Source organism: Aedes aegypti, chromosome 1, assembly GCF_002204515.2.
Source record: "Aedes aegypti strain LVP_AGWG chromosome 1, AaegL5.0 Primary Assembly, whole genome shotgun sequence".
NCBI lineage: Eukaryota > Metazoa > Arthropoda > Insecta > Diptera > Culicidae > Aedes > Aedes aegypti.
The window spans coordinates 279,496,822-279,510,968 of NC_035107.1; the positions used below are offsets into that span (position 1 = coordinate 279,496,822).

Consider the following 14,147-nt stretch of genomic DNA (forward strand, 5'->3'; position numbering starts at 1 on the left):
CTTGCTTCCTGAAGCTGGATAAGCTTTCTGTAAGAAGCTGAAAAAGCTGCATTCCAGAAGCTGAAAAGATTCGTTCCAGAAGCTGAAAAACTTCCTTCCAGAGGCTGGAAGATTCGTCCCAGAAGCTGAAAAAAATCCCTTCCAGAAGCTGGAAAAGCTTCTTTCCAGAAGCTGGAAAAGCTTCGTTCCAGAAGCTGGAAAAGCTTCCTTCCAGAAGCTGAAAAAGCTTCCTTTCAGGAGCTTTAAAAGTTTCCTTCCAGAAGCTGTAAAAGCTTCAATCCAGAACCTGAAAACTTTCCTTCCAGAAGCTGAAAAGCTTTCTTCCAGAAACTTAAATGCTTCCTTCCAGAAGCTGAAAAGCTTCCTTCCAGAACCTGAAAAACTTCCTTCCAGAAGCTGAAAAGCTTCCTTCCAGAAACTGAAAAGCTTCCTTCTAAAAGCTGGAAAAGCTGCCTTCCAGAAACTGAAAAGTTCCCTTCCAGAAGCTGAAAAGCTTCCTTCCAGAAACTGAAAAGCTTCTTTCTAGAACCTGAAAAGTTTCCTTCCAGAAGCTGAAAAGCTTCCTTCCAGAAGCTGGAAAAGCTGCCTTCCAGAAGCTGGAAAAGCTTCGTTCCAGAAGCTGGAAAAGCTTCCTTCCAGAAGCTGAAAAAGCTTCCTTCCAGGAGCTGTAAAAGTTTCCTTCCAGAAGCTGTAAAAGCTTCCTTCCAGAACCTGAAAAAGCTTCCTTTCAGGAGCTTTAAAAGTTTCCTTCCAGAAGCTGTAAAAGCTTCAATCCAGAACCTGAAAACTTTCCTTCCAGAAGCTGAAAAGCTTTCTTCCAGAAACTTAAAAGCTTCCTTCCAGAAGCTGAAAAGCTTCCTTCCAGAACCTGAAAAACTTCCTTCCAGAAGCTGAAAAGCTTCCTTCCAGAAACTGAAAAGCTTCCTTGTAGAACCTGAAAAGTTTCCTTCCAGAAGCTGAAAACTTCCTTCCAGAAGCTGGAAAAGCTGCCTTCCAGAAGCTGGAAAAGCTGCCTTCCAGAAGCTGGAAAAGCTGCCTTCCAGAAGCTGAAAAGATTCGCTCCAGAAGCTGAAAAAACTTCCTTCCAGAAGCTGGAAAAGCTTGCTTCCAAAAGCTGGAAAAGTTTTCTTCCAGAAACTGGGAAATCTTCCTTTCAGAAGCTGGTAAAGCTTCCTTCCAAATGTTGGAGAAGCTTCCTTCCAGAAGCTAGAAAAGCTTTCTTCCGGAAGCTGGAAAAGTTTTGCTCGAGAAGCTGGAAAAGCTTCCTTCCAGAAGTGAAAAGCTTTCTTCTTTCAGAAGCTGGAGGAGCTTCTTCTGGGGACTAGAAAAGTTTCTCCCAAAAGTTTGAAAATCTTTCTTTCAGAAGCTGGAAAAGCGATCAGAATTGGTCACGAACCTGTAAAAAAATCAAACAGGTGTACCTGTTTAGGACATAATGGATCCCTATTTCGCCATACGTGATAATTTGATTATTTTAAAAATTTTACACAGTATGTAGTAGTTTGATATCAAATTAATCTTGATGTTAATACATTCAAAAATATTAAAGATGTGAAAGTTTTCGAGAAAACACATATAGCTTAATAGGGAACCACTATAGTAATAACTGGTACACTTTCCCTAAGCGAACTTTTTCAACGTAGTTGATTAGATTATCAAGTATCAACACTAGATTAGATTGCACAAACCAAATTTTCATGACGACATTCTCTATATGTTGATGCAGAAGAGCACTCTAAAAATGCTGTCGAAAAACATGTATCTTGTTAGGGAACTTTGACGACCCTTTTGACTTCTACACCGAGAACCGTTAAGTGGGAGGCACAATGAATGAACGTTATCCATCAGTTTTCGCCATAACTGCTTACTCCCTTGCATGTATGTAAAACATTTCCGACAAACCGTCCCAATGTTTTCCTAAACCAGTGTCTGGCCGATGTTGTTTAGATTATTGGATCGAATTCACTGTGACGGCGGCCCCCGGCTCGAGTGCAGTGTAAATTTATGCACATGTATTTTGCATACCAAGCGGGCGCAACATTTTCAGCGTGGCTGAACGGCGCCAGAAGCCGGAATGGATGGACTCACCTTCATCAGCCAGTAGAAGTCGGTGTGCAGGTTGCTGGTGAACGTTTCGTCAATCTCTATCACCGGCACAAAGTCCTCGTTGGTGAGCAGCAGTTTGTCCTCGTGGTAGAGAACACACGCCAGATAGATGCCCCTGCAAGGTAGACACAACGAAACACGGTTCAGTACATGGTTGCATATTGGTTCATTGTTAGCTAATGGATGCAATAACTACCGTTTGAGATTTTTTTGAAATTTGGACGCCGCCGAAAAGAGCTGCTTGATGGTGGTTTTCTTCTTGATGGCTCGTTTGGCTGGCGCCGCGGCGTCCAGGACGATTTCGGAAGCGTCCTCCGGTCGCGCCAGCCTAACCGCATTGAACAGATCGTCCAGGTTGCGCTGCTTGCCGACGAAACGGTTCTCGCGGCTTTCCACATCGCGCCAGCCTAGCGTGGGGGAAAGAATAAATTAAGGCGCAATGAATTATGAGGTCCATTAACGAAATCGCAATTCGCAACGGCGGACCGCCTAAATGTATACCGACAGGAAGATACTCACTAGATGGCACTACACAGTTCGGCGTGGACAGTTTGTACGGTCCCCAGCCTTTGATGTTGCCGGCGCAAGCCCGGAAGAAGTACCTCCGACCTTGGATCAGTTCGCTCAGATTGCACACTGCACCCATGCACCCGTGGAAGCTGGTCCACTCGATGACCTCCCGCTCGCCGACCACGTTGCTAAAGTCCGATCGGGAAGACCATTGCACTGCAAAAAGAGAGAAACCATTATCGCCATTAGACTACTTTCAGGCGCACACGTGTGTTTCATCTCGCATACCTTTGAATTTGGTTGATATGGCACCTTCGAGGGGTTCGTAAAGCCGCAGGCTGACCGAGGTGCACCCGGCCACGTCGATGTCGATTCGGTTGGGCAGGTCGGGCGGTTTGGTTTGGTCCCAGCCCAGTATCATCCGCCGGAGGCCTTTGACCCGTCGTTCCCAGAGGCCGACCTGTTTGTCGATTTCGCTACCGGTACAGCTCGTCACCGAGGGGCCGCCGCTTCCTGTTGAGAACGATTCGGAGGGGGTTGATGATTTAGTGCATTGCATATTGTCGTGTAGTGTATTTTACTACATTTCTAGGGGAGTGGGGGGTAATATACAAAATGATACATTGCATTGTTCCGCTAGAAAAAAAGCACATTTGCTGGTTAGACATTTGGCTACATTGCACTGTGTTGTGAATAAAGTAAAACGGTTTGATAAAGCTGACATTACACATGGACAAACACATTTCATTAGATTACTTGGAATCAGAATCTCTAGATACCCATATCTATTTGACAGCGATTTGTGCTTTGTTTGCGATAAAAAGACAACTATTGGTCATGTGCAATGATGTCTTTAGATAAAACAGAAACAAAATAATAGAACATGATTATTACGTTGATCGCTTCAACACTCGCTAGACGACTGTAAAGCATTTTGTTGCATCTAAAAAAAACTAGACAAATAATTACCACAACTTTGTATATTCACCACCATGTAATTTAGGGCTGAGATAATGAGAAATCATACGGTTATTTTTAGTGCGTGATTTGATCTGTCTGCGTAAAAATATATGAATATTGGTCGAGCTTATAACAATATCTTTTATTCCGTTCATATATTCCGTAAGTATAGTTTACAAAATGCTCTTCAAGATTTCTAAGGCTAGTTTAGTAATCGAACTGAAAACTAGTGCACAAATTGAATGTAAAAGTTACTGAAGTGTTAAAGAGGGGGGCTACGGTTTATCGAAACAAGTTCCCTGTGAATCAGTGCGCATCGTACCTTCGAGCTGTGCGTACACGAATTTTCTCTGCTCTTGGAAGTTTTTTTTAAACTACCTAAAGCAATGCAACAATACTTTTCAGTGCTACGAAAACAGTACTTTTCAGTACTATCTTTTTCTACTATAGATCCCTTTACGATCCTTGTTTGGACCCGTGCCTTCAATTTTTCGTTGGACCCGTTAGCGAAAGCTAGCGGTGGTAATCCTTCTTGAACACCGTCTTAGAAAAAAAAAACCTCTCGAAGGTCACGACTTCTTTCGTTCATTCACTAAACATGGTTGCAACTACCAACCAAAGGGTTCTACCCCATTTGGAATAATACCATTTGGCATAACACCGTTTGGCATAACGGCCATTTGGCATAATTTGAAGAATATATTTCCACAAATATTTTTTCTCAACTTTTGACTAAATCCAATGTATGTCATCTCCGACTCTAGAAAATATAATTGAATCACTTCCGAGTCCCATCCGGCGCCTTCCAAGTCACACTTGTAGCTGTGAGTACTTATTCAAATCGCTTCATGAAGGAGTGATATGTAGAGTTTAAAATTTGGCACCATATTGTGAGCTCACTTTAATAAATCTTATAATGCTCTCTGACGTCCGTCTTCCTTTATTTGCGTACCTATAATTTTGACCGTCGCTAGGGACCACGAATTTATTGTAGTTGCAAACGCAGTTATATAAAATCGTCTAGTCTAGTATCTTTTTTTTATTGAGGTGCAGAAATAAAGCATAACGAACAGCCAATGTTCTAAAGAAGGAAAACCTCATGCTTTGTCTTAAATTTTCAGTTGATGCATTAGTCATAATGCAGCAGGGTGATTCGCCTATTGCTGAACGGCTAAAAAACGCCTTTTTATGAACATAGACATCATTCTTCATGACGTGTTCTCCAATTAGCGAGAATTTTAGGTATCCAATAATTGGCAAAATACTCTATTATGAATTCTACCTTCTTTCAAACATAAGCTGTTCTGTGTAGTTTGCAGCGTAACGAATCATAGACACACCAATCGATGTTTGTTCACATCGGATTGCCTTGGTACCGTATAGATTGAAATTCCCCGGATGCTTCGAATTACGTACATCGGCCTGATGAATTCAACCAAAATTTTTTTTTTCGATAGCTTTTATGATTGGAGAACGTACAAGACGTCGCCTTTATGGACTTTAGACGAAAAAAGAAGACTTTTTTCTTTTTCTTCTGTTCAACTAGAACCGTTCGGCGCCAGTTGTTTTGTTTAAACATCGGGTGAGTCTAGGATTGAAGCATTGGAAATTAATAGTTTATGGTATTCAAGCCCTTTTTAATTGGTCAAATTGTACGCAACGATCTGGTTCGGTGTTTGTGTTTTACCTCACTCAAAATTGAAAGTTTGCTTATTATGATGTATTAAAATCAATTATCCCATGTGTTTCGATCTCCATCCTACACGATACCTTTCCAGCGATATGGTCAACCTCAGATATGACTTCATGTTGCTTGTCATTAGCCTCAAATGCTGTGTTTCCTTGCACTCCACTTTGGTTTGGTTGAACTAAAAATCATGGCCAATAACACTGTGGAACACGATTTTGTCTCAAGCACCAAAATACCGCTATTTACTTAATTAAGGGTTGCTGAATCCATTGCCATTTACAGAAATATCATAGCACGTCTATTTTTTGAGATATTGCCTGTTGAAAATGTTACATTTGACTATTTCAACCAACTTGCATGCAAGTTTTCCAGCTTGTATGGCAATTTATTTGCTTAATTTGCCTCAGAACTCAAACTTCATGTGTATAACAATACTTATCATCGATGTTCATGATACTCCCAATGCTCAAAAGTTATTTTTTGTTGGTTTAGAAAAGTATTGTATTGTGCCATATAAGAGAAACAAAGAATTTCGTATGGAGACTGCAAGCATGTTGAAAAAATCGATTTAACCTCAATTTAATCGTGCAATTTCAATCAAATTATATCTGAAATGAAAGTTAAAGTCCTACACACTAAGCTCTTACGGTGAATTTCGCCGTAATCTCAACAGCTGATTCGGTGAAATAAAACACCGTAATTTCGTCGGAATTTTACGGATTCCGGTGAATTTTTACCGAATACTGTGAAAATTTACCGTACTCCGGTAATTTATTTTACCGAACCGTTCAGCTGTTGAGATTTCACAGGAATCCGTAAAATAATTTAAGTGTGTATTATGCATGTTTGGTAGATTATATCATAATATTTTTTGATAAATCATTGTTTAAATTTAATGTAAACATCAATGAAACCAGTGAACTTTGGCGACCTGTAGCTAAAAATTGTGACGTGCTGGAACATTTCTGAGAACGGCATCATATTCAGCAACCCCAAATCTACTAGAGACACATAATTCGATTCTTGAGACACGCAAAAATGTCAGTTTTGTTACGCTGTGTAATTTCCTCTTCTTCCAGTAAACTTCACTTGTCTTAGACAAACATTTCAAGCACTAAAATGAACGTTTTGAAATGTGAAAGAAAAATACATTTTTTATAAATTATGCCAAATGGCCGTTATGCCAAATGGCTTCTATGGATGGTGCAAGGTCGAAAGAACATGAATCAGTCAATACATATAGTGGTAGTTTAGTGTTTTGCCTAAGTATATGGGAAAAGAGGAATTTTGTGTGGTGTTTCTTGGTAATTTGATGACATATTTCAGCGAAACATTTCAACCAAAACGCCATACAAAAACTGAGTGTTCGGAATATGAGTCTGTTCGTAATTTGAGACAAAACGGTACTTAGCTTTTCTCGGCCAATACGCTACCATGTCTTTCCTCTCCGATGAATTTTTCCTCGTTGTAATGGCGGGTTAGATATGAAAACAAGGATAAGGAGAGAAGAAATGTTAATGATTGTTACATGCTATATTGCTGCGTTGGCCTACAATGAAATCATATAAAATTCGCTCTTTGGATTCCCACGATAACAATCCCCATGCAGCTTCCGAAAAACTCCATGATCACTGTACGTCATTGCGGCATTCAGAACATCTCAACAAAACTGATGATAAACGATAAAAAATGAATCCGAAAGAGTGAAAACCTTAATGTTTCAATGTAGGACAATTCAGCTTTACTGCATGTGAGAGGTTCTTGGTGATATTCTCACAACAGCCATTCAGAATGGTTCGACGGATTTAGACAAAATATCATTATGATAGAATTAACGCGACGACATGTTAGTAAGCTCAGAAAGATTATTGTTTTTGCAACTGTTAATTTAGAATCTTTATTTTTAGATAGTTAAGTTAAGGTCGGTTATTGTATATAACTTTTTAGACAAGCAGAAGTAAAGCGCGCACGCGAAGTAATGGCCTTCCATCCCATCTTCAAGTGTTCCCCACAAGCACAACACTTCATTCTGGCACTTTAGAACGTCCATGTTGTAACTTGTTCACACAAATCTGCCTCGACCGAGTTGGCAGAACGCGCCCATACCCCTTTCTGAACCAAAGGACAGGGCGTCGAAATGATTTTAAATAATTTGTCATCCAAGTGTCCTTTTTAGTTAAGATATTATGATTACTCCTGTCTTTTATGTAATCCTAAATGTTAAATGTCGTCAAGTCTTAACAAAATTAGGTTGGTTGGTTTGACTTTATTAACGAGATTTTTAGCCCTAGGCTAGTTCATCTCGGGACCAACGGCTTTACTTCCCTTCCGAAGGAAGTCGTCACTATAACTTTTTACGTCATAAGTGACTATGTCGGGGATGGGATTCGATCCCAGGTCCTCGGCGTGAGAGGCGAGTGTTCTAACCACTACACCAGGTCCGTCCCCAACAAAATTAGGTGGTTTAGTGTTAGTTTTAGTTCATTTCGTTATTCTTTTAGTTGAAAGTATTTATTAATCATTGCGTTCATATATCCTTGAAGAAATGAGTCACTTTCCTTGTTTGTTCAACAACTTTTCGAAACTAGCCTGTGTACCCTAATAATCAATCTCAGCGTCTTACTTTCTATAGTCATTAACCCCTCTACCGGCAGTTTCATTTTTTACCACAATAAAAATATTCAAAAATAACTTTTTTGTTTCTTGATATTTTTGCACCATTTTTTCACAAGTTCTCAAAAAACTCACACAAACATTTCGCTCCTTAAGCCTCGCGTAAAACAAAACACGCATAGATTTGAAGCTTAGGTAAGCAGTTGATGTTATCTTTTTTTGTTTCTGAATAAATCGATTACATCATTGATTCCATTATCGTTAGAAGTTTTGCTTATCAATAAAAATTAAAAAAAAAAATACATGAAATGGTCTAAACAGACAGCAAACAAAACAAACCAAATCTGAAAATTTTATTACTCTTTTAAAAATGGTCATGACAATCTCTTGTAGAGTGTGAAGAATACATCGACAAAGTTTCAACAGATGACCCCACACATTATGACACACCAAGGGGGAAGGGGGTCATGCACAAATTACGTCACGCTCCAAGGGGGGGGGAGGGGGTCGAGCCAAGCGTGACAAGCCTTACAAAATTTTCAGAGGATTCATACAAAAAGTGTAACAAAGGGGGGGGGGGAGGTGGTCGAACAAGTTGAAATTTAGCGTGACATAATTTGTGTACCATCCCAGGGGAGGTGGTCAGACAAATCATACAAAATTTTTGAAGGTCTAATACAAAAAGCATGAAAAAAGCGGGGAGGGAGTAAAAAAGTTCGAATTTATTGTGACATAATTTGTGTACCATCCCATACAGTTTTATTGCTGCTCTTGAATTGGATTTACAAACAACTTCAAGACTGCCTTCAGTCGATTTAGGGACAAAATGTCGAAAGACAAAAAGTCGAATCCCAAAATGCCGAATGCCAAAACGTCGACAGGGACAGAACGTCGATTTTTTTTATTACTCCACGAAATTTTCATTCTCAGCCAATGCCGTTTTGGCATTCGACGTTTTGTCACCTAACCCTTTTAGTCATAACACAATCCATGAGAGGTTATCAAGTGGATTTAATGGGACTACCTTTTTTATTATCAATTGGTCTTCAAAACTTTCTATGGAGCGTGATAAAACCTAAAATGTTATTTGGGATATTATTCCTATCATGCCAATTCTGCATAATTTTAAGCATAGAAGATTTACATAATGAAGTAAATCTTCTATGCTTAAAATTATGCAGAACGTTCCTACGTAGAACTGTCCAAAGCGCTTTTAAAGATATAATGAATACTGAAAAGAATCTTAGCAGTTCTTTGAAGAGAATCCTCACGTGCTTCTGAAGAGTATCTTAAGGGTTTTCAGATACAACTCCAAAGAAACTTATGAGGATATTGATGCGAAATTTCGATACGTTTGCGATACGAAACTAATAGGAAGAAGATACGAAGAATCCTTACGAATTTCAGAAATGTATTCGAGATATAACACCGCTCACACCCGACGGCTAACCATAGAAGCATGCAAAAAGAACAAATCATGATCGCATATCTCGATTTGATATTGAAAAGATGTTCGAAAATTTTATAAATCTCAACGCTATAGCTCAACATCCGAAAATATTTAAACGAGATCAAAATTAGTTCTTTGACATGGAACAAAACACAAAATGGCCGGACCGAACAGTGAGACGTCGAGGCAACCTCTAGGAGCAAAGATTAGTCTCAGAAAGCGATAAAAATCATGCTCTTATTTCCTCAATCTTCCAACTCAGAGGCATAGCCGAATGGGTAAGGGTTCATTCAAATATTACGTAACGCAAAATTTGCCAATTTTAGACCCCCTCCCTCCCCCACGTAACAGCTTTTGTATGGAAAATTTTAAATTTTTGTATGAACCGTAACACTATGTAAGACCCCATCCCTCCCCCTGTTGCGTTACGTAATATTTGAACCATCCCTTACACCTCTGTGTATAGATCTGAAGGTCGAAGGTTTCATCCTGGTTGCTGGCTTTTTAATTATTTTTATTCTTCGCCATCTGTCAGATCATATTTTGATATTGATTTGTTGGTCAATCAATAAACTTGCCAGATATTGTTTTGATCTTATGGTGAAGATGAACCGAAGCCAAAGCTCAAATTTTCAAGAGCACAAATCTGGAGAACCGAACACTCGTTTAGGCTGAAAACTTAATCGATTGGTCACCACCAGCTTGTGACCAATCGATTAAGTTTTCAGCTTAAACCGATGTTTGGTTCTCCAGATTCGGGCTTTTGAAAATTTGAGGTTTGGCTTCGGTTCATCTTTACCTTATAATATCTTAACAAGATATTTTTTTTCTATCTTTATTAACGAGATTTTTAGCCCTGGGCTAGTTCATTTCGGGACCAACGGCTTTACTTCCCTTCCGAAGGAAGTCGTCACTACAACTATTATGTCATTAGTGACTATCTCGGGGATGGGATTCGATCCCAGGTCCTCGGCATTAACAAGATATTGTTCAATACGTCTCCATATTATTTTATGATATTATTTTTGATCTCTAATAACTCTTATCTACAACAAACCAATAGCTGATTATGATCGTCAGTCCGCCAAAACCCGTGCCAGGAAGTTGTACCTCAACATGCTGACGAAAGTTGAATGCTGCATCATGGACGACGAAACATATGTGAAGGCCGACTTCAAACAGATCCCCAGCAACCTATTTTTCAGCGTTATGTTCAGCGTTTCTGAGCATGTCCGCATTCAGAAGATGTCCAAATTTGCGACAATTATGCCAAACGACTTTATGCCAAACGGCTTTATGCCAAACGGCCTTATGCCAAACGAATTTTTGCCAAACGGGGTACAATCTATTGAACTATAGCTATGGGGCGATCCATTAATTACGTAAGACAATTTCTTGGGGGTTTTTCAAACTCCTCTCCCCCCATGGTAAGATTTTTTGTATGTAAATTAAAAATAAATTGTATGGCGCGTAAGAAATCTCAAAACCCCCCTCCCCCATAAACCCTTACATAATTAATGGACAGCCGCTATGTTATCTATCATGTGTTTCTGAAACCAAGGTGATCAAGTGACATTTCCTTCATAAGAACTGGTTCCAGAATGCTTAGAAAAGTCAATGATAATGTTTAGTGAGCTACTACCCTAAACTTATTTATCATGATTAATACCGTATTTGACCTTTTTACAACTAAAAGTTCAAAATTTGTATCTTCAGAATCTATTTTAGTAATTACTTTAAACTAGGGTAGGTGTACCAGTTATGGACATAGTGGTTCCCTATTTCGTCATACAGGATTACTTGAATGTTTTCACATTCTGAAAGATTTTTTGTGTTGTAGTAGTAAGATTTAAAATATATCTTTATGTTTATGCATTCAAAAAGATTTAAAATTTGAAAGTTATCGAAATTTCCCGTATAGCCAAAAAGGGAACCACTATGGCCATAACTGGTACACTTTCCCTATATTACTACTCCATCTCATGTCATCAAAATAGGAATATCAGCCAGTGATGCCTTCAACTTTACTCCTACACAGCTTCCAAATCACTATTACCTACTATGATATTTCCAATCTTATACCGTACCCCACGATTACTCTCGACTGCCAGAGATTGCAAGTAGAAAGTAATATCATGAGCTAAACATTACTCACCACCCAACAGGACCAGATGACGCACTTCGTACAAAAAGGGTGCTCTATTAAGTGCGCTGATGGTGGCATTCCGTGAACTTCTTCTCCTCAAAAGGTTTCCAACCACCACCATTGACTAATGCTGTCACTTAAGTGCGCACTTGTTTAGTTGATAGCGTCTATTTTTCTTTCCATATCTGAATGCATTTTCCCCTGCTGAGCTCGTTCCACAAATGGTGCTCGCTCTCTGGATGCAATCAGCGCACTTTGGCATCGGTATCGAATTACAATCCCATTAGAATCATCCCCCCTCTGAGTCCTCCATCCCACGCGAATGACGCGATTATCCGTCGGAAACTAGAATTTCCTTGACGGCTAATATTCGATTGAAGGTCTGGAGGATCATGTCACAAATATCGACTCAAGGACGAATACATATCTAACCAGCGGGACCCCAAATAGCTGTACCAGCCCTGCATTTGCCAAATTCACATTGTTACGATCTGTTCTTCTGACGACTAATATCCGATTAAAGTTTTGGAGAGTTATGTGAATCATGAGAATTTGATAAATTGTTTTTACGAAATTGAATAACTAACTTACAGCAATCGTAACTGTAAAGCGAATGCAAATATATTAGTTGGAATCGATTTCCACCGCTTTTTGACTCCTAAAAAGCGCAGTAGAGCTTATAATTCTTCGGTACACTCAACTGATCAGATCCACCTTTGATATCTCTACTAGAGTGGTTCAAAAAATCGTTATTGCTCCACACCGCTCATTCGATTCTAAATCAAATTCTTAGTGTCCTCCCAAAATTTGAGCTCATTTGGATGAAAACTGAGACTGCACAAGCTTTTTAAAGTTTATATGGGAATTACTATGGGAAAAGCAAGCAAATCATTCAATCGGTCATAGTGTTTGCCCATGTGCTCTTGGGGATTAGAGATACGTTGATACCATGAGATACATTCATCAGCTACAACTTTGCCGAAGACCGTTTTCAAATCGGACGCCTCAGTAATTAGTTATTGATTTATATCCAGTCACAAATTCTTCAGCAGTGCTCATTTTACTTCTGAACAGGCAACATTGCTGCACCTGGCGCGAAAGATAGCACGCACAAATCATGGCTACTATGTTTTACTGCATATATCCAGTGATGCCTGCAGAACAGCCCAATAATTATAACAACTACCGAAAAGCTAAACATTACATATAATTTGCAATTGGATTAGATGGACAAATTGATGTGAAGATTTGCGAAAAAGTTACACGTCTTCTCAGTGAGAATCGAACTCACGACTCCCCGATCTCTAGTTGGGGCGCGTTAACCACTACGCCATGAGAGGACTCATGAACGCAGAAGTTAACTAACAATAATTATAGCCAAAGTTTTACAACTCATTCATAAATCAATAACTAAATACTGGGGCGTCCGATTTAAAAACGGTCTTCGGCAAAGTTGTAGCTGATTATTGTATCTCACAATATCAACATAGTTCTAATTCCCAAGAGTACATGGGCAAACACTATGACCGATTGAATGAATTGGTTGCTTTTCTCATTGTAATTCCCGTATAAACTTTAAAGGGCTTGTGCAGTCTCAGTTTTCATCCAAATAAGCTCAAATTTTGGGAGGACACTCAGAATTTGATTTAGAATCGAATGAGCGGTGTGGAGCAAAAACGATTTTTTGAACCACTCTAATCTCTACATACCGACAAAAAATCTTGCGCAAAATTCGCCATTGTAGAAAAAAAATCACAAATTGATTACCCAATGTTCAATTTATACCAAGCTAACAATGCGAGCTATCTCTTTCTCCCAATCCACAATGCTGGTGGCGAATTTGCGATCACATCATTCGAGCAATGGAACCTCCATTACTGGCAAAAGAGAATCTTATCAAATTCCAATTTCGTAACTGCATAAAGTATATGCAGGGAGGAGTACGTCTGTCGTGTGCTATCTAAAGTGAGTCTCGGGATATTTGCATATCAAACTGCAGCAGCAGCAGCAGGAGGAAGTTTCTCCTGAGAAGATGTGGTGGAATACCGAACAAGGACCAGTAGAACCCCATCATGCTAGTGAAGATAGCAGCTTGCTCGAGGATACTTCCTGGCGGATGTAATTTTTGCCTTTTTCGTTTTCTGCGGGTGGAAATAGTAAAAATGCGATTCCAGATGGTATTGTGCTGGCATGGCAAACATTGTACGATGCTGGCCACAAATTGGCTTGAAGATTGCTGTGAGCAATTGAATTGAGACACAGCAATCGTTAAAATTTACCCACAAAGGGGTACGCGGATTTATTGGACCCAGCGAGGGTTAATTTTAGACTCGTTGGAGGAAGTTAAAGAAGAGACTACCGTGTTTTGCCGGAAACTTTTAAAGATCGCGAACTTCTGATCAAACATCTTGAAGAGAAAGGCTCAACTTTTTCACTTATGACGACAAAACTAAACGTTTGTTCAAAGTCGTCTTGAAAGTTTGCAAGAGACTATAAGTCACCTTAAGAGATAAAAAATGGAATATATGATTTACTTGGATTTTTCCCAGTCCAAGTAATCATTATTATGAAAAAGAGTACCCAATCTAGCATTCGTCGGAAAGGGCTTTCTCAAGAGTATTATTTAACTCACTAAGGAAAAGCAAAACTTATGTTCGATGCCCGTGTGACAT

At 39.4% G+C, this 14,147-nt stretch overlaps 1 protein-coding gene across 3 annotated transcripts in view; it reads right to left on the reverse strand.

The window, feature by feature from the left end:
• The window catches only part of LOC5576566, a 680,673-nt gene that overhangs the window by 43,060 nt on the left and 623,466 nt on the right, over positions 1-14,147 (reverse strand). For 2 of the 3 annotated variants that reach the window (XM_021837955.1, XM_021837953.1), the window contains 5 exons: positions 3,586-3,621; positions 2,905-3,129; positions 2,626-2,832; positions 2,303-2,513; positions 2,089-2,221 (listed from right to left, as the gene is read on the reverse strand). In XM_021837955.1, the coding sequence (XP_021693647.1) occupies positions 2,089-2,221; positions 2,303-2,513; positions 2,626-2,832; positions 2,905-3,129; positions 3,586-3,621 (812 nt within the window). The remainder of the gene's footprint in view (positions 1-2,088; positions 2,222-2,302; positions 2,514-2,625; positions 2,833-2,904; positions 3,130-3,585; positions 3,622-14,147) is intronic. The other variant, XM_021837954.1, reaches the window with a different exon arrangement.